The sequence below is a fragment of the Anomaloglossus baeobatrachus genome, chromosome 2 (assembly GCF_048569485.1).
Source record: "Anomaloglossus baeobatrachus isolate aAnoBae1 chromosome 2, aAnoBae1.hap1, whole genome shotgun sequence".
NCBI classification, from domain to species: Eukaryota; Metazoa; Chordata; class Amphibia; order Anura; family Aromobatidae; genus Anomaloglossus; species Anomaloglossus baeobatrachus.
In genome coordinates this window covers 477057379-477077586 of record NC_134354.1, presented here as the reverse complement: position 1 = coordinate 477077586, position 20208 = coordinate 477057379, and the positions used below count along the sequence as shown (strand labels likewise).

General features: G+C 48.8%; 1 protein-coding gene across 1 annotated transcript in view; it reads left to right on the top strand.

Annotated features, from left to right (window-relative positions):
• Nucleotides 1-20208, top strand: part of RABEP1 (rabaptin, RAB GTPase binding effector protein 1) — a 111276-nt gene that overhangs the window by 51233 nt on the left and 39835 nt on the right. The window contains exons 8-9 of the mRNA XM_075336386.1: nucleotides 6046-6165; nucleotides 7614-8078. Of these exons, the coding sequence (XP_075192501.1) occupies nucleotides 6046-6165; nucleotides 7614-8078 (585 nt within the window). The remainder of the gene's footprint in view (nucleotides 1-6045; nucleotides 6166-7613; nucleotides 8079-20208) is intronic.

Sequence of the window (20208 nt, the reverse complement as noted above, 5' to 3'; positions counted from 1 at the left end):
TGCTTTGGCCCATACTTACCTGCCTTGATAGCAGACACCCGGTCATTTTCCCTCTGTGCACACGAGCAGGAAGGAGGTGGTGTGCGGGGTCTGCACGAGCTCCGGTCATGTGACAGCCGGAGCTAGTTCAGCCCGCCCACCTTCTCCTTCACAGTGTAAACACGGCCAGAGACTGGAGAGAACTGCTGCATGATGGAGGTATGAACTCCCCGATCACTCCACCACTTGTTCTGCATTGAGGATGCAGTGCTGAAGCCGTGGTACTGTATCCTCAATGCAGAATGCCCGCAGCATATCCACAGCACATTCCGCAAATAAACCGCAGCATGGAAACAGACAAAGTTGTGCTGCGGTTTTCTGAGAGCTCCTGCGGATATAACCGCAGAACACTTTCCCCCGTGGGCACATAGCCTTAGGCTGTGTGCGCATGGCGCGTTTTTTCGCTGCGTTTTTGCGTGTTTTTCAGGTGCGTTTTTGGTCTAAAAACTGCATGACTTCGCTTCCCCTGCAAAGTCTCAGTTTTCATTTTTGGTATCTGCACGTTGCAGTTTTGTTTTAGGTGTGTTTTTGTGCTGACCACAAAAATGCAACATGTCAGTTCTTTGCAGCAAAAAACGTATCCGTTTTTTGCTGCGTTTTTTTTTACCGCGAGTGAGTTTTTGTGCGTTTTTTAGCTGCCAAAAACGCACAAACGCTGCATCTTTGTGGTCACACACAAACGCAGCGTGTGCACATAGCCTTAAACGGGTTTTCCACAAATTTTTCACCCCCTTGCCATATATCAAAGCTCTTCAAAACAGTACCTTTTGTAATGTACTTGTATTGGATGTATAGCTTCTATGAGTGTACTTTGGCAGGGATCACATAGTACTGTATTGTTATGCAGATTCTTCTTCCTCCACTGTTATGTCCGATACTACACAGAAATCCCGCTAAATGAAAGGACGTTGTCACTGGGCTCCTGATGGTGATAAGGAGTGAATAACAGCATACCTCCTGAAGACACAGTCTACCTCACTGTCTCACACAAGCTGAGCTGACAGTTTCATTCAGCAGTAATAGAAGGGGCCAACAACTTTGCTTTTGAAATTCAGATCGCAGCACTTCAATACCAAAGAGATTAAATAATCCAATCACTGATGTGGACAGCTGAAAAGCACCAAAATTTGCATGACAAACAGTGACAAGGCTGTACTGGTCATCTGACAATTGCTAGATTGGCTCGTACTTAAGCTGGGTTCACACACAGCGACAACGACGTCGCTGTTATGTCACCATTTTCTGTGACGTAACAGCGACCTTGTAAGTCGCTGTTATGATCGTTGCTTAGCTGTCAAACACAGCGACGCAGCAGCGATCATAACGTCGCTGTGCTACATGTGCAGAGAGCAGGGAGCCGCGCTTAGCGCTGGCTCCTTGCTCTCCTAGGTACAGTACACATCGGGTTAATGAACCCGATGTGTACTGCAGCTACATGTCACAGTGCAGAGAGCAGGGAGCCGCGCACACTGCTTAGCGCTGGCTCCTTGCTCTCCTTGCTACAGTATACATCGGGTTAATTACCCGATGTGTACTGCAGCCACATGTGCACAGAGCAGGAGCCGGCGCTGGCAGCAAGGGCGGAGGCTGGTAACGAAGGTAAATATCGGGTAACCAGGGAAAGGTCTTCCCTTGGTTACCCGATGTTTACGCTGGTTACAGCTTACCGCAGCTGCCAGACGCCGGCTCCTGCTCCCTGCTCGCTTCATTTCGTCGCTCTCTCGCTGTCACACACAGCGATCTGTGTGTCACAGCGGGAGAGTGACGACCAAAAAATGAAGCTGGACATTCAGCAACGACCGGCGACCTCACAGCATGGGCCAGGTCGTTGCTGGATGTCACACACAGCGACAGCGACGGGACGTCGCTGCAACGTCACAGAAAATGGTGACGTAGCAGCGACGTTGTTGTCGTTGTCGCTGTGTGTGACACCAGCTTTACCCTGGGCTGCTTCGACACTTTCTACCTCCAGATATCTTTATCAGGACTGGTTCTATGACAATAGGTTTGGGTGGAATATGGGAGGGTCTGTGCTAAGTGTTTTCTCACAGGCCACTGCAATGCATGATGCAAAGGCATTTGATACTGTACAACATAATAGCCTTATTCTAAAGCTACAGAAGCAAGGACTAGGGGAAACTATATGCAACTGGGTAAGGAATTGGCTAAAAGATAGGAAACAAAGAGTAGTCCTAAATGCTGCATACTCTAAATGGGCTATAGTCAGCAGTGGGGTGCTGCAGGGATCTGTGCTAGGACCGATTCTTTTTAACCTCTTTATTAATGACCTTGTGGATGTAATTGATAGTAAAGTGTCAGTCTTTGATGACACCAAACTATGTTGGATATTAAAAACGGACCTTGATAGTACAATATTACAAAAAGACCTGGATAAGTTGTCAGAATGGGCTGATACCTGGCAAATGAGATTTAATATTGATAAATGTAAAGTAATGCACTTAGGACGGAGTAATCCTATAACTGCGTACACATTAAATGGAAGTAAACTCGGGACTACAGAACAGGAAAAGGACTTGGGTATTCTGATTACAAGTAAGCGGAGCCGCAGTACTCAATGTCAAGCAGCAGCTGCTAAAGCAAACAATATTTTAGGGTGTATAAAAAGAGAGATTAGATCCCGTGATCCCAACGTATTGTTACCCCTCTTTAAATCACTTGTAGGACCACATCTAGAATATGGGATCCAGTTTTGGGCTCCACATTTTAAAAAGGACATTCAGAAGTTAGTTCAAAGGCGGCAAACTAGACTACTACAAGGAATGGAAGGCCTCACATATGATGAGAGGTTGAAAAAGTTAGATATGTTTAGCTTAGAAAAAAGACGTCTCAGAGGAGATCTCATTTATATGTATAAATAGATGTGTGGTCAATATAAAGGACTGGCACATGACTTAGGCGGGCTTTGCACGTTGCAACATCGGTAACAATGTGTTACCAATGCTGCAGCGATAGTCCCGCCCCCGTCGCACGTTCGATATCTAGTGAAAGCTGCCGTAGCGATTATTATCGCTACGGCAGCTTTACACGCACATACCTGCCGTGCGACGTCCCTCTGGCCGGCGACCCGCCTCCTTCCTTAGGGGGCGAGTCGTGTGGCGTCACAGTGACGTCACACGGCAGGCGGCCAATTGAAGCGGAGGGGCGGAGATTAGCAGGATGTAAACATCCCGCCCACCTCCGTCCTTCTCATTGCAGCCGGCGGCAGGTAAGTTGAAGTTCCTCGCTCCTGCGGCTTCATACACAGCGATGTGTGCTGCCGCAGGAGCGAGGAACAACATCGCACCTGTCGCTGCACCGGCATTATGGAAATGTCGGAGGCTGCAGCGATGATACGATAACGACGCTTTTGCGCTCGTTCATCGTATCAAAAAGGATTTACACGTTGCGATATCGACCCCACCGACATCGCACGTGCAATATCGCAACGTGCAAAGCCGCCCTTATTCCTTCCAAAGACAATACTAAGGACCAGGGGGCACTCACTGCGAGTAGAAGAAAAGCAATTCCAGCAGCTAAATAGGAAAGGGTTTTTTACAGTTAGAGCAGTCAGACTGTGGAATGCCCTACCACAAGAGGTAGTAATGGCAGATACTATAACAGCTTTTAAAAAAGGGCTCGATGATTTCCTCAGTACACACAACATTGTTGGTTATAAATGACTTAGTGACCAAATGTAGAATTGGTGGAGGAAGGTTGAACTAGATGGACCTAGGTCTTTTTTCAACCTATGTAACTTGTAGTAATCAAGCACTGTAAGCCTGGGGAGGAGAAGTGATAGATGTATACCGTATTTTTCGGACTATAAGATGCACTGGACTATAAGACGCACCCTGGTTTTAGAGGAGGAAAATAGGAAAATAAAACTTTAAGCAAAAAAATGTGGTCATGACACACTGTTATGGGGCGAGGATCTGCTGCTGACACTGTTATGGGGGGTAATGTCCCCAAATTCTCTACTAAGGTACCCCATCCTGGTAATGATCCTCCTGCCTTGTATATGATCCTGCTATAAACCCCCATCCTGTTCATATACCCCCATCCTATTGATATACCCCCCCATCCATCCTGCTCATATTCCCCCATCCATCCTGTTCATATACCCCCATCCTGTTCATATACCCCCATCCTGTTTATATACCCCCATCCTGTTCATATACCCCCATCCATCCTGCTCATATACCCCCATCCTGCTCATATACCCCCATCCATCCTGTTCATATACCCCCATCCATCCTGTTCATATACCCCCATCCATCCTGTTCATATACCCCCATCCATCCTGCTCATATACCCCCATCCATCCTGTTCATATACCCCCATCCATCCTGCTCATATACCCCCATCCTGCTCATATACCCCCATCCTGCTCATATACCCCCATCCTGCTCATATACCCCCATCCTGCTCATATACCCCCATCCTGCTCATATACCCCCATCCTGCTCATATACCCCCATCCTGCTCATATACCCCCATCCTGTTTATATACCCCAATCCTGTTCATATACCCCCATCCATCCTGCTCATATACTCCCATCCTGTTCATATACCCCCATCCTGTTCATATACCCCCCATCCATCCTGTTCATATACTGCCATCCTGTTCATATACCCCATCCTGTTCATATACCCCCCATCCATCCTGCTCATATACTCCCATCCCCATCCTGTTCATATACCCCCCATCCATCCTGCTCATATACTCCCATCCTGTTCATATACCCCCATCCTGCCTGCTCATATACTCCCATCCTGCTATATGCCCCCATCGTGCTCATATACCATCCTGGTATATGGCCTGTATCCTATAGCACAGAGAAAAAAAAACAAACGTTTATACTCACCTTTTCCTCACTCCCTGCAGCCGATCATCTTCCTCTCTGCACCACTGACCTGTGTGTGTGTGTGTGTGGAGCCGTTCCCCTGCAGCACGCGATGTCTTCCTGTCTGTGCCGGTCAGCTGACCAGCACAGATCAGCTGACCGGCACAGACAGGAAGACATCGCGTGCTGCAGGGGGCGGCTCCACACACGGGGACGGGTGAGTGTACTGATTCACTGCACCCCGCGCTGATGATGACGCGCGGGGGGCAGTGAATACAGCCGCACATGATCACTCCAGGCTGTAATTGCCAGGGGTGATCATGCGGGCCGTCTCTTTACTATGTGCGCGTCCTCGCTCGTCCTCCCGCCCACCTGTCAGCGCCGGCTTCTGCGCTGAGAAATGGGCGGGAGGATGGGCGTGCATATGTAATGATCGGGCCCACGTGGTCACAGCAGGCTGCTATAGCCTGCTCGTGCCCCCGATGACCCGTTCCACCGCAGCACCTCATTCCCCGCAGCCACAGTCAGACCATAAGACGCACCCCCAACTTTCCCCCAACATTTGGGAGGAAAAAAGTGGTTCTTATGGTCCGAAAAATACGGTACATCAGAACTGCTGCTGGTAAACACGAAGTGAGGCTATATGCATGATAAAAGGTTTATATTACTATAATATGAGTATGAATGCATTTAGTGGCACATAATAGCACGATGGCGAATAAAAAAATGAAATCAGTTAGGGTAGTGGATAACTTCTTTAACATTGAAATAAAATGAGCATATACCCTGCTGTAAAAAGTAAAATAATATAGGGTACTCAGTACACACTGCTTGTGATATTAAAAAGGGTAAAGCCATCCCGTCACAACAAGGTGCACCCCAATCCGGACAGTCCCTAATGGAATATTAAAATGTCACCTTGCGTCTATCAATATAGATGGGGGAGAGAAGGACTGGGGCTGACTATATGGACACCCTGCAGATTGTGCTCATTTTATTTCTATCTCAGGTTTTCTTTTACATTGTAAGGAACTCATAAGTATCCAGTCACATATTGTTGTTCTCCCACATTGTAATAACTACAATTCACACTTTTCTTATTTACATATACATTTCAATATGATTATACTATCTGAATAACTAGGATTTTTTTCGTATTCAGGAGGAAGATGAGCAAAGAATTCGAGAGCGAAAAGAAGGAATGCAAAAGGAGGAAGAGGAGACAAAAGTGCTTGGAACAACAATTCACAATGAAATGCTTCCAAACCTTCACAGACAAGAGGTTTGTTATTTTTCTCAGTCTTGTATAGTACCGCTTGGTACTATAGCTTGTCACTACGATGTATCAATTTTGAGGCATGTTGTGTATCTGTTACTTATGACAGATTGTCTTCATGAGTGCACTGCCCTCAGCGTCTAATCTTACAGCTTGTTAGGGGCAGTCTATTGTTGAATATTGACAATTTGTAACGGGAATGGTTGCACTGCTGGTCCGACCTGCGCGTCCTCCAGTGTTAAGTGATGCCGCTTTTCCTCTGGAGCATCACAGTGCCACACTTGGACTGAAGCTGGTCAGATCCGGTGATCAGTTTATATTCAGAGCAGCTCTTGCAAGTGTGCGCTACTTGCAAAGGAAATTTGCCACCGCTGATACACTGCAGGGCCAGTAACTAAGGGCAGCGAGCAATAAACAATGAGGCTATGTGCCCACGGGGACAGTGTCCTGCGGATATATTCGCAGGACCTTCCAGAAAACTGCAGCAAAACTTTCTGTTTCCATGCTGCGGTTTTATTGCGGAATGTCCTGCGGATATGGTGCGGGCATTCTGCATTGAGGATACAGTACCATGGCTTCGGCACTGCATCCTCAATGCAGAACAAGTGCTGCAGTGATCGGGAGTTCATACTTACCTCCATCCCGCAGCACCTCGCTTTCCGGCGGCTGGGTCACTCTGTCATCATCTGCAGGAGAAGGCGAGCGGGCCTGAACTAACTCGTGCAGGCCCCACCCACCTCTTCCTTCTTGTACCTGGATCCACCGCGCTGCTGTACACCGGACGGAGAAAGTGACTCGGGTGTCTGCTATCAAGGCAGGTAAGTATATGGGACCCTGCGGAGAAATCCACAGGAATAATTGACATGGTGCTGATTTTTCCGCAGGGAAATCCGCATTATTTCCGCTGCGGAAAAATCCCAGTTCCCAAATGCCATAGAAATGGCTGGGGAGTAGATGTGCTGCAGATTTTTGAAAAATCCGCGAAATTTCCGCAGCGTGGGCACATAGCCTTAAACTACAAATTGATATAAGAAGCTTCTAGCGAGACACATAAATAATAATTTCTACTGGTAAAACATTTAGGATTCTTTCTGACTTCCTTTGATAAAGACTTTGTTTCCCAGAATGGATCAGAACAGGCCGTGTACTTGTGGTTTAGCCAGCAACGACTACTGCATGAATTCAGCTCTGAAGTATGAATTAGGATTCCTGCTCTAGATTGAAATTACTTTTTGCATGCTTTTTTTTTTTTTTTCTTTCAAAGATTAGAAAACAAGCAATGTGTTTTAAAGGTTGTTTGTTAATACTTTGTACAAAATGCTGTGTTGGTAGACCTCCTCATATATCATTCAAGGCTTGTGGCTAACATCTGGATGCACGGTATTATTTGCATTAAGTTATGGTATAATTGTGACGCTGCACTGGAATAAAATGTCAATGGGTTTGTTTTTTAGGGTCTCATGAATAGTTCTCATGGCTCAATCCATTCCTTAGATGCTGACTTGGCATTGCATGAAGGGGACGATTTTGGTAAACAGGAGGACTTATTTAAAGATGGACTTCGGAGAGCACAGTCTACTGACAGCCTGGGTACATCTGGCCCGCTGCAGACAAAAACTCTAGGATATAATAACAAAGCCAAATCGGCTGGGAATTTGGATGAATCGGATTTTGGCCCACTGGTTGGAGCTGATTCTGTGTCTGAAAACTTTGACACTTCTTCCCTTGGATCTTTGCACATGCCAAGTGGATTCATGTTAACCAAAGATCAGGAGAAAGCGATCAAAGCCATGACTCCTGAGCAGGAGGAAACTGCTTCTCTTCTTTCAAGTGTCACTCAGATTATGGAGAGTGCATATGTACCTCCTTCTGGTTATCGTCTGGTCAGTGAGACCGAGTGGAATTTACTTCAGAAAGAGGTAAAGTTATTCTTCTTGTATGTGATATATACTCTGTATGTATTGTATTGATTTTAGAAATTCCCATTTTTAATACTTTTGTAGACAACCCTTTGCAGGCAATAACTGCCTGAAGTCTGGAAGCCATGGACGTCACCAAATGCTGTTTCCTCCTGTGTGATGCTTTTCCAGGCCTTTACAGTAGCTAACTTCAGTTGTTGTTCTTTTGTTTGTCTTTTTGCCCTAAGTTCTGTGTTAAGCATGTGAAATTCATGCTTAATGGGGTTGAGATCTGGTGACTGACTAAAGCGGGCTTTACACGCTACGATATATCTAACGAGATGGTGGCGGGGTCACGTCATAAGTGACGCACATCTGGCCTCGTTAGTGATATTGTAGCGTGTGACAGCTATGAACGAGCAGAAATACTCACTTTCTCGTTCATCGCTGACAGGTCGCTCATTTTCTAAAAATCACACGTCCTGTTGTTCATTGTACCCGGGGACAATGAACACAGCTTACCTGCGTCCGCCGCCAACACTGAAGGAAGGAGGTGGGTGGGATGTTTACGTCCCTCTCATCTCCGCCACTCCGCTTCTATTGGCCGGATGCTGTGTGACGTCGCTGTGACGCCGAACGTCCCTTCCCCTTCAGGAAGTGGATGTTCGCCGCCCACAGCGAGGTCGTTTGGAAGGTTAGTGCGTGTGATGGGGGGGTTACAGCATTGTGCGACACAGGCACAACAAATTGCCTGTGTCGCACAAACAATGGGAGCGGGTGCGATCGCAAATGCGATCACACGAGAAATCGAAAAGTGTAAAGCAGGCTTAAGCCATTGCAGAATATTCCACTTCTTTGCCTTAAACTCCTGGGTTGCTTTCACAGAATGGTTTGGGACAGTGGATGGTGCTTCACTGTACACATGGACAATCAGCCTTCCTACATTTGGTTGAATCTGAGCAGAAAGTATATCTCTGTACACTTCAGAATTCATCCGACTGCTTCTGTCTTCAGTCACATCATCAATAAACAGTAGTGCCCCAGTGGCATTGGAAGCCATGTATGCCCATGCCATCACATTGTCTCCACCTTGTTTTTAATAAGTCTATTTTTATTGAAATTTTCATGAAATCACAATCACATATAAAAGTAACTACGAGCATGAATAAAATACTGAATAATACATCAGCCACATCTTCCTTATATCGACTACCCGATGACCCGAAGACAGTCACAGTCTCTCAACTCAGTATCTTGTCTTAAAACCTTATAATATTTGTTGGAGTCCTCTGGGTTTGTTTAAGATTTTCCACCTAGCTTGTGTCATCTCAGGATGTGGCTAATTAGATTTCAAACAACATCGAAAAAGACTCATTCCCATAGTAATAAGACAGAAGAGAAAAAGGGGGAAAGTGAGCAGAGAAAAATAAGATACCTAGAGGAATGAGACCAAGGGGTTGAGGGGAAGGGAAGGGAAGGAGGGTATTTGGGCATGTGCTGTTACCGAAACAAGGCTTCGAAGTTCGAGGACTCCTTGAACATCACCCAGGGTTGCCAGACTTTAATAAATTTTTCATTACTACCCATCACCATTGCTGAAAGTTCCTCCATGTGACAAATGTGTGACATCTCCGTCTGCCACTCCCCAATAGTGGGGGCCTCCGTGGTTCTCCAATGCCTGGGAATGACTGCTCGGGCAGCTATCAGGGAAAATCGTAAAAGGCTCTTCATTTGCTGCCTCACCGAGCTGGGAAGTATTGACAGAAGTGCTATTTTAATTGAGGGGGTGATGTTCTCGACCGACATTTCGTTATATACTTGAAACACCTGAGACCAGAAGCTAGACAGTTTCTGGCATGCCCACCATATATGTGCTAGTGTGCCCTTGTCTCTTCCGCATCGCCAGCATCATTCCGGGACTGATGGGAAAACTCTGTGTAATGTGGCAGGACACTGGTACCATCTTGCCAACAGCTTGTAGCTCTTTTCCTGGGCGCTGCAAGCTACTGAAATTTTGTGAGAGAACAGGAAAGCCTTCCGCTTCTCTTCCCCCGACAAACTGAGCCCAAGTTCCGTCTCCCATACTCTGATATACCCTGGGTCTTCCGAGCAGTGGGCCTCATTAATCAAGCGATATATGAGTGAGATCGAGTGTGTGGGCGGCGACAGTTGCAAAAATAATTTCTTCATCGTTCCTTATAGGAGACCCAGACCATGGGTGTATAGCTTCTGCCTCCGGAGGACACACAAAGTACTACACTCAAAAGTGTAGCTCCTCCCTCCGAGCATATACACCCCCTGGATCACCAAATCTAGCCAGTTCAATGCTTTATGTTCAGGAGGTCACACACACATGCATTCTCATCTGATTTTTGATTTTTGATTTCAAAGAGTTGGAAGAAAAGCGGGTCCAAGCTGGACTCCCGGCATGTCCCTTCTCACCCCACTGTGTCGGCGGTGCTGTTAAGGTTGATTTTACAAGGCTGGAGCCTTACATGCCGCGCTCCTTCACCATCCCTCGGGCTCTGGCTTGAAGTGGGAGCCATCACGGTTCTCACTGCTTTGCAGGAGACCGGTCTCCATCCGCAGCCCTTTCAGGACCCTGCCGGACGGAGCGCTCATCCCTCAGGGACCTGGCCCTGCGTCTCATAAGCTAAGTAATGAGACGTTATTGAGGGGTCCCTTGTACATTTATTGTGGGGAGAGTATGTTATTTAACTTTGCTGTGATTTCCGGCCGGTTCTCTGGTTTTCTCCTGAGAACCGCGCCGAGGGTGCCTGCTCGTCGGCCGCATGGTAAAATTTAGGCCCCGGCTTCGGCTGCGGCCTACTTTCGTTTTCACTGCCCCTGCATGTCAGTCATGCAGGGGGACAGTGCGGCGCCGCCCACCGGCCGTTCAGCTCAGGGGAGGACACTCCTCTCTGAGGAGATGTTTCCCTCCCCTGTATTTCTCCTTGGCCCTCCGGTTCCCGCTCTAGGACTAAACCCCGCTTCCCCTCCTCACTCCGGCGCCATTTTATCAGCGTTCTCACACTGATCGGCGCTGGCTGCTGCAGCTCTGCATCTGTCTGGGGGTCCGAGCTGTGGAATCCGGAGGGCACACAAAACGGTCTGGTAAGCCACAACCTCTGGTTGTGGACTTTCTTGTACACTCTCTGGGGGTCATTCTGAAGGAGTGTGTTCTTTACTGCAGAGCCTCCACCTCAGCAGCATGTCTCTCACTAGGAGCAAGGCTGAAAGGCTTTACTCTATATGCACTGCATGTAAGCTCATACTGCCTGAACCGAGCACATATCCACATTGTGATGCCTGCTCTAACATGGTGGTGCCTCAGCCTGGAGTCTCCCCAGGGGTCCCTCCGGCTGCTCCAGCCCCGGTGGCTGAACCCCCGGCTTGGGTAGCATCGTTTTCTAAAGCTATCTCCCAGTCCTTTGCCGACTCCATGGGACAACTGTCCCGGACTCTGCTGACCATGCATCAGCCCCCTTCTCAGGGCGCCTCTGCTGCTCCGACTCGCTCTGCAGAGCTCACAGAGGATTTTTCATCTGTTCCCAGACCCCATCCTCCTAAACGGAGACGCAGGGACTCTCCTCCTTCCTCGTCCCACGGCTCTGATTCACGAGCTGAATCGCAGGGCGAGGAGGATGCCTTTACTGTGGGCTCGGACGCTACCTCTATGTACCCCATTGATCTAACTGAAGGTGATGCGGATGTTAGTGATTTGATTGCGTCCATTAATTCCATACTGGACCTCAATCCACCAGTGTCAGAGGAACAAGCCTCTCTGGTAGAAAAACACCAGTTTACCTCACTTAAGAGAGCAAGGAGTATGTTTTTTAACCACTCCAGTTTTCAGGCCACTGTGACCAAGCCCAGGGCCTGTCCTGACAAACGCTTCCCAAAGCGTAGTTCTGATGACCGTTTTCCCTTTCCACCAGAGGTGGTCAAGGAGTGGGCTCATTTACCAAAGGTAGATCCTCCGGTGTCTAGAATCTCAGCCCGGACAGTTGTATCTGTGGCGTATGGCACCTCACTTAAGGATTCCACTGACCGCCAGGTTGACCTTCTGGCCAAATCTGTATATGAAGCGGCAGGGGCCTCGTTCTCCCCGTCTTTTGCAGCAGTGTGGGCTCTTAAGGCCGTCTCTGCTTCTCTGGCGGAGATGCATTCCCTCACCAGGGACTCTATGCCCGAAATGGTTGCCTTAACTTCCCAGGCTTCGGTTTTTCATCCTATGCCATGTCTGCCATTCTGGAGGCTTCTCACCGCACGGCGGTGGCTTCCGCTAATTCCCTCGCGATCCGCAGGATCTTGTGGCTTCGGGAATGGAAAGCAGACGCTTCTTCCAAGAAGTACCTTGCTGGGCTTCCCTTGGTCCCGGCTGTTCGGTGAACAACTGGATGAAATTATTAAGGAGGCTACTGGCGGGAAGAGTACTTCCTTGCCACAAACTAAAACCAGGAAACCTGTCCAGGGCAGGAACCAGTCGAGGTTTCGTTCCTTTCGTTCCTCTAACTGGTCATCCTCTAAGCCCTCAGCCTTGTCCACAAACTCAGCCAAGGATCGAAAACCCAACTGGCGCATAAAGCCGCGTCCTCAGAAGAACGGAGGAGCCACTGCCACTAAGGCAGCCTCCTCTTGACTATCTGTCTGCGCCAGCAACGTCCTTGGTCGGTGGCAGGCTCTCCCACTTTGGCGACGTGTGGTTTCAACACGTCTCCGATCAGTGGGTGCGGGATATCATCTCCCACGGCTACAGGATAGAATTTTCTTCCAGCCCGCCAAACAGATTTTTTCTGTCCACTCCCCCCTGCTCCAAAGCCGCCGCCTTCTCTCAGGCCGTGGCATCCTTGCAGGCCAACGGAGTAATTGTACCGGTTCCCACCCGGGATCGGTTCAGAGGTTTCTACTCAAACCTCTTTCTAGTCCCCAAGAAGGACGGTTCCTTCCGGCCCTTCCTGGATCTCAAGCTTCTCAACAAGCATGTTCAGGTGCGGCACTTTCGCATGGAATCTCTGCGATCGGTCATTGCCTTAATGACCCAAGGAGATTTTCTAGCATCCATCGACATCAGAGATGCCTATCTGCATGTGCCAATTGCAGTTTCACACCAGCGTTGGCTACGTTTTGCAATCGGAGAGGAACATTTCCAATTCGTGGCTCTCCCCTTCGGGTTAGCCAGGCCCCTCGTGTATTCACCAAGGTCATGGCAGCAGTGGTTGCGGTTCTGCACCTCCAGGGGTTGGCAGTGATTCCTTACCTGGACGACCTTCTAGTCAAGGCTTCATCCAGTGCAGACTGTCAGCGGAGTGTCTCGCTCACTCTCGCCACGCTTGTTCGATTCGGGTGGCTTGTCAATCTGCCCAAGTCCACTCTGACCCCGACTCAGAAACTTACGTACCTAGGGATGCAATTCGAGACTCTGCCGGCACTTGTGAAGCTGCCCTTAGTCAAACAGCAGTCCCTTCATCTGGCGGTGCGCTCTCTGTTGAAGCCCCGCCGTCATTCCATCAGGCACCTCATGCAGGTGCTGGGTCAGATGGTGGCGTCAATGGAAGCGGTTCCCTTTGCCCAGTTCCATCTTCGTCCTCTGCAGCTGGACATTCTCCGCTGTTGGGACAAGCGGACCTCTTCCTTGCACAGGCTAGTGGCTCTGTCGCCACAGACCAGGAGCTCTCTTCAGTGGTGGCTTTGGCCCCTCTCTCTGTCCCAGGGACGCTCCTTTCTGATCCCGTCCTGGGTGATTCTCACCACGGATGCCAGTCTATCCGGCTGGGGAGCAGTGTTTCTCCACCACCGAGCACAGGGCACTTGGACTCCGTCCGAATCAGCCCTCTCGATCAATGTGCTGGAAATCAGAGCTGTGCTCCTAGCTCTTGTAGCCTTTCACCACCTGTTGGCGGGCAAGCACATTCGAGTCCAGTCAGACAACGCGACAGCAGTTGCCTACATCAATCACCAGGGCGGGACTCGCAGCCGCCTGGCAATGTTGGAGGTTCAACGCATCCTTCAGTGGACGGAGGACTCCAAGTCCACCATATCCGCAGTCCACATCCCAGGCGTAGAAAACTGGGAGGCAGATTATCTCAGCCGTCAAACCGTGGACAGCGGCGAGTGGGCCCTGCATCCGGCAGTGTTCCGGTCAATCTGCCGCAAGTGGGGCACTCCGGAAGTGGATCTAATGGCATCCCGGCACAACAACAAGGTCCCGGTTTACGTGGCTCGCTCCCACGATCCTCGGGCCTTGGCAGCGGACGCGCTGGTTCAGGATTGGTCCCAGTTCCGTCTGGCCTACGTGTTTCCCCCTCTAGCTCTCTTGCCCAGAGTCCTGCGCAAGATCAGAATGGAGGGCCGTCGGGTCATAATCATTGCTCCAGACTGGCCCAGGCGAGCTTGGTACCCAGACCTGCTCCGTCTGTCCGTAGAGGTGCCGTGGCATCTCCCGGACCGCCCAGACCTTCTCTCACAAGGTCCGTTTTTCCGCCAGAATTCTGCGGCTCTCAGATTGACGGCGTGACTCTTGAGTCCTGGATCCTGACGGCTTCAGGCATTCCTTCCGAGGTCATCTCCACTATGACTCACGCTCGGAAGTCTTCCTCGGCCAGGATTTACCACAGGACTTGGAGAATTTTCCTGTCCTGGTGTCGCTCTTCCGGCCATGCTCCTTGGCCGTTTTCCTTGCCGACCATCCTGTCCTTTCTACAGTCCAGTCTGCAGCTAGGACTATCCCTCAATTCCCTCAAGGGACAGATCTCGGCTCTGTCAGTGTTGTTCCAGCGGCGTATCGCCCGACTGGCCCAGGTGCGCACCTTCATGCAGGGCGCATCTCACATCATTCCACCTTACCGGCGGCCTTTGGATCCCTGGGACCTTAATCTGGTCCTCACGGCCTTACAGAAACCCCCCTTTGAGCCTCTTAGGGAGGTTTCTTTGTTTCGACTTTCACAGAAAGTGGTCTTTCTGGTGGCCATAACTTCTCTCAGGAGAGTCTCTGATTTGGCTGCGCTCTCTTCGGAGTCACCCTTTTTGGTTTTTCACCAAGACAAGGTGGTTCTCCGTCCAACTCCGGACTTTCTCCCTAAGGTGGTGTCTCCTTTCCACCTTAACCAGAACATTTCATTGCCTTCCCTTTGTCCGGCCCCTGTGCATCGCTTTGAGAAAGCGTTGCATACTTTAGATTTGGTGCGGGCGCTCCGGATCTATGTGTCACGCACCGCTGCTCTTAGGCGGTGCACCTCTCTTTTTGTGCTGACCACAGGTCAGCGCAAGGATCTCTCTGCTTCTAAACCGACCCTAGCTCGTTGGATTAGGTCGGCCATATCCGATGCCTACCAATGTTCTCAGGTGCCTCCCCCGCCGGGGATTAAGGCGCACTCGACCAGAGCTGTCGGTGCCTCTTGGGCTTTCAGGCACCAGGCTACGGCTCAGCAGGTCTGTCAGGCTGCCACTTGGTCTAGTCTGCACACCTTTTCGAAGCACTACCAAGTGCATGCTCATGCTTCGGCAGATGCGAGCTTGGGCAGACGCATCCTTCAGGCGGCTGTCACCCATTTGTGAAGTTAGGTTTTGCCTACTTCTCAGTTTTCTGTTTATTTCCCACCCATGGACTGCTTTGAGACGTCCCATGGTCTGGGTCTCCCATAAGGAACGATGAAGAAAAAGAGAATTTTGTTTACCGTAAATTCTTTTTCTTATAGTTCCGACATGGGAGACCCAGCACCCTCCCTGTTGCCTGTTGGCAGTTCTTGTTCCGTGTGTTTTCACCGGCTGTTGTTGTAGACAGAGGTTCCGGTTATTCCGGGTTTTACTCTATCTCTACTTGTGGGTGGATGTCCTCCTTCAGCTTTTGCACTAAACTGGCTAGATTTGGTCATCCAGGGGGTGTATATGCTTTGAGGGAGGAGCTACACTTTTGAGTGTAGTACTTTGTGTGTCCTCCGGAGGCAGAAGCTATACACCCATGGTCTGGGTCTCCCATGTCGGAACTATAAGAAAAAGAATTTACGGTAAGTAAACAAAATTCTCTTTTTTTTGAATGGTGTAGACGTAGTCGTATCCGGAGGAGGTCCCCCCCCTGAGCCAAGATCGCACAAAAGAGTGCAGTTGCAGATATTCAAACCAGTTCAGATGAATGTCAGGGAATGTGGCCTGTATTTCCATGAAAGACTGCAGGTATTTGCCCCGCAGGATCTGACCCATTTTTATATCTGATCCCCTCTCCCACCCCAGGAACCTATTTATGTTACAGCATGGAGGGAAGCCTGGATTATCAAACAGGGGGGCCAGTGGAGTGGGGCTTTCCGAAAAGCTGCCCTTTCATTTTATGTCCTCCCAGGCCTCCAAGGTTGCCCTGAGCAGAATCCCACTCAGGTCTATCTGCTTCTTTTCCATTTCCATGTCCTCCTTCTGAATCCATGGGAGTCCTCCCAGGGGGACCCGAGAAAAGGTCTGTTCCAACTCCACTCACTGCTTGGTCTCTTTATGGAATCGCCAGTCTATCAAGCGGGCAACCAGGGAAGCTCTATGATAGGCCTGTATGTCCGGCAACCCAGCTCCTCCCCTCTGCTTAGATCGGACTAGTGTCTTGTAGCTAATCCGAGGCTTACCTCCCTTCCAAACAAAGCGAATCAATGCGGACCTCGGGGTCTTAAAAAAGGCCGGGGGAGGATTTAAAGGGACCGTCTGAAAAATATAAAGGAACCTAGGAAGGATATCCATTTTAAAAGAATTTATCCGGCCAAACCACGAGAGTGGTTTTCTATTATAGGTCTCCAGGTCTTTGAGAGTTTTATTTAAGAGATTCTGGTAATTCAGGGGGTACAGCAGGCTTAAATTTGAAGGGACCGACACGCCAAGATATTTAATTGAAGTATTTTGCCATCGGAAGGGGAATTTACTTTTCAGTATTGTGACCTCCGCCGGTTTTAGGGATATATTTAACGCCTCCGTTTTGGAATAATTTATTTTGAAATTACTCAGATTACCGAACCGCTCGAATTCTTTTATTAATGAGGGGAATAAGACCAGAGGTTGGGAGGTGTACAGCAGAAGGTCATCCGCGTACATAGCCGTTTTGTATTCCTTGTGCCCAAGGCTCAGACCGTGTATATTGGGATTCCTCCTAATTGCCACCGCCAGATGTTCCATTACGATGACATAGAGAAGGGGAGATAGGGGGCACCCCTGTCGGGTGCCATTTTTGATCGCTATCCGGTCAGACAGGGCGCCATTTGCTCTAACCCGAGCTGATGGTCCGGAATATAAAGCCAGGACCTTACCAAGAAAATTCGGGCCCAACCCGATTTGGCTCAGCGCAGATCTCATAAACCCCCAATGCACACGGTCAAATGCCTTTTCTGCATCTATTGATAAGAGCCCCAGGCGTAGCGATTGAGACGTTGCTCTTGCAATTAAATATATCGTCTTGTTTACATTGTCTCGGGCCTCCCTTCCCTGTAAAAACCCAACCTGGTCTGTATGTATTAAAGAAGGTAATAAGGGGGCCAGTCTATTCGCTAGGAGCTTAGCAAAGATTTTTACATCTATGTTTATTAATGGGATCGGGCGGTAGTTAGAAACCACCGACTGATCCTTCCCGGGCTTTGGCAGTACCGCAATATGTGCTTCCAGCGATTTGAGGAACAAAAGGGGATGCATCCGATACCGAATTATAAACTCTCGTCATAAAAGGGGTAATTTGGTTCTTGAATAATTTGTAAAAAGCTGGGGAGAATCCGTCTGGGCCCGAGCGTTTCCCACTTGGGGAGTCCCCTATTGCTGCTGCTATTTCATCTTCCTCAAACCTGTCATCTAACCGTGTGATAGTCCTGTGTCTAACACTGGAAGAGGGGTTTCTGCAACATAACCATCTATGCGTTTTTGGAGGTCCTGTGGGGCCATATCAGAGTATTTCCCCTGTATACTATATAAGTCTGCATAGTACTCCTCAAAGATATCCAGTATCCTAGTGGGGTTGTATGTATCAATATTCTTCCGATCCTTCAGTTTAGGAATATACATGGCCTGATCCCGAGGGTGAAGAAGGCGTGAGAGCGGCCGACCACATTTGTCAGTGTCTATACAGCACCTTTCTAAATTGGGTCTTAAATTTAAGTAGTCTGCTGTCTAGTAATCTACGTAGAGCCTCCCTGGTTGTAGAAAGCTTGGCCAGCGTTTCTGGGGAGGAGTTGGATTTATGAGAGGCTTCTAGCGTGGAAATTTCCCTGAGAAGCAAGGAAATTTCTACAGTTTTTTCCTTTTTAATTCGTGCCCCGTGTTTAATAAGAATTCCTCGGATAACACATTAAAAAGCCTCCCATTGGAAGGGTAAGGGCGTAGGGTCAGCTGCATGTGAGGACACAAAAAACTCCTCCATGGACTCTTTTACCTCCGCTATGCATCTCTCAATAGGGAGTCGTTCAACCTCCACGTCCACAAACGGTTCGGGAAATCTGGGGCAGAGATATCTAAGAAGACCGGGGCATGATCAGACCAGAGCATATTTCCAATGAGAAAACCAGAAAAAAAGTCGATACGACTATACGTCTGATGTGGGGTGGAGAAAAATGTGTAATCCCTATCCTGGGGATGCATGATTCTCCAGACATCCACCAGATGAGTGTTGTGCAACTCACGTTTCAGGGTTGTCAGGCGTCTGAGGTATGACACTCCTTCCAGTTGACACATCTACTACCGGATTTAATGTGAAATTGAAGTCGCCGGCCACCAACACCTCCCCCTCCGCTAATTCTGACAGGACCTTTAGGAAAGAGCGACAAGCGTTAGTCTGATTACAATTAGGGCCGTACCAGCCTGCGATCGTATACATTACAGAGCATATCTTGATTTTTAATATCGCGTATCTACCTGCCTCGTCTATTTTGGAATCTATCACTGAATGTATCAGGTTTTTGTGTAGCCCTATTGAAACTCCCTTGGACCTCGACTCAATATTCGTACTGTGGAACCATTGTGTGTAGTATCTATTCCGATTGTCGGGTACATGTCCAGTTTTAAAATGGGTTTCTTGTAATATTATGATCTGAGTTCTTTGTTTATGCATTTCATATAATATGTGAGACCTCTTCTGAGGGGTGTTAAGGCCTCGAACATTCAGTGAGCCCAGCTTAAGGTGTGGCATCTTGGTTCAGTACAGCGCCTCTATCAGGACAAAAACACTAGGAAAGTTAGGGTTACACGCGGAGTCAGGGGGAAAAGGGGGGTTTAAGGCAAGTGGGTGAAGTGAAGGCAAAGCTGCAGGTATATAGAGCGGAAAGAGATGGAGAAGAAGAGGAAAGGGAAAAAAAAATATGAAGGGGAGTAGAAGGGGGAAAAAGAGACAACAAGGGAGAGACCTATAGGAAGAGAGAAATAGAGCGAAAGAGAGCGAGAGAGAGGGGGAAGAGAGGGAGAGCAAGAGAGAGAAAAAGAGAGGGGGGATAGAAAGAGAGGAGAGAGAATGAGAGAGAGAATTACTACAGGAATGGATAAGAAAAAAAAATGATATAGGAGATTCAAAAAAATCCCAATACCAGACAAGAGAATAGTTATGCAAATAACCTATGAAATTTACTCACAGTGAGTAAAGGTTAACCTTAAATAATTGGGGGCCAGTATATTCTACACCTGCCGGCAGTGTGTAGAGCCCCAAGGGAACGTGAACTTTCAACGGAGGCATGCTCCCCACCGGGGCAGACCCAGGCCCAACTCAGTTGTATATGTACACTTAATTGTACCTAACCCATTAATCCAAAAACACATTAAACTCTGTAGAGATGTAGAATCAAATTAACAATACCAACTTTAGAAATATTGGTGCGCAACTAGGCCTGCACAGACCCAAATGCCCCTAATAGCATAACCATCAATTTCGCCTTACGTATTCATAGTCCCCATTGGAAGCAGTCCAGAGACTCTCATTTCCCGCTTGGTGATGGTGCTCCGGGCTGCACTTCACTACGCCGCCTCGGGCCCTGGTCCCTTCTGCGAATCCGCTGCGACTGAGGAGCCTCCGCCGCCACCCCCGGGATCCCGTTGACGTGTGGCCACTCGATAGCTTTGATATGTACCACGGGAATCCCAAGGGCCGCACAGAAATCCGGTATATCTTTTGGAGACTGGAGCACATGTGATGAACCGCCGTGCCGGACTT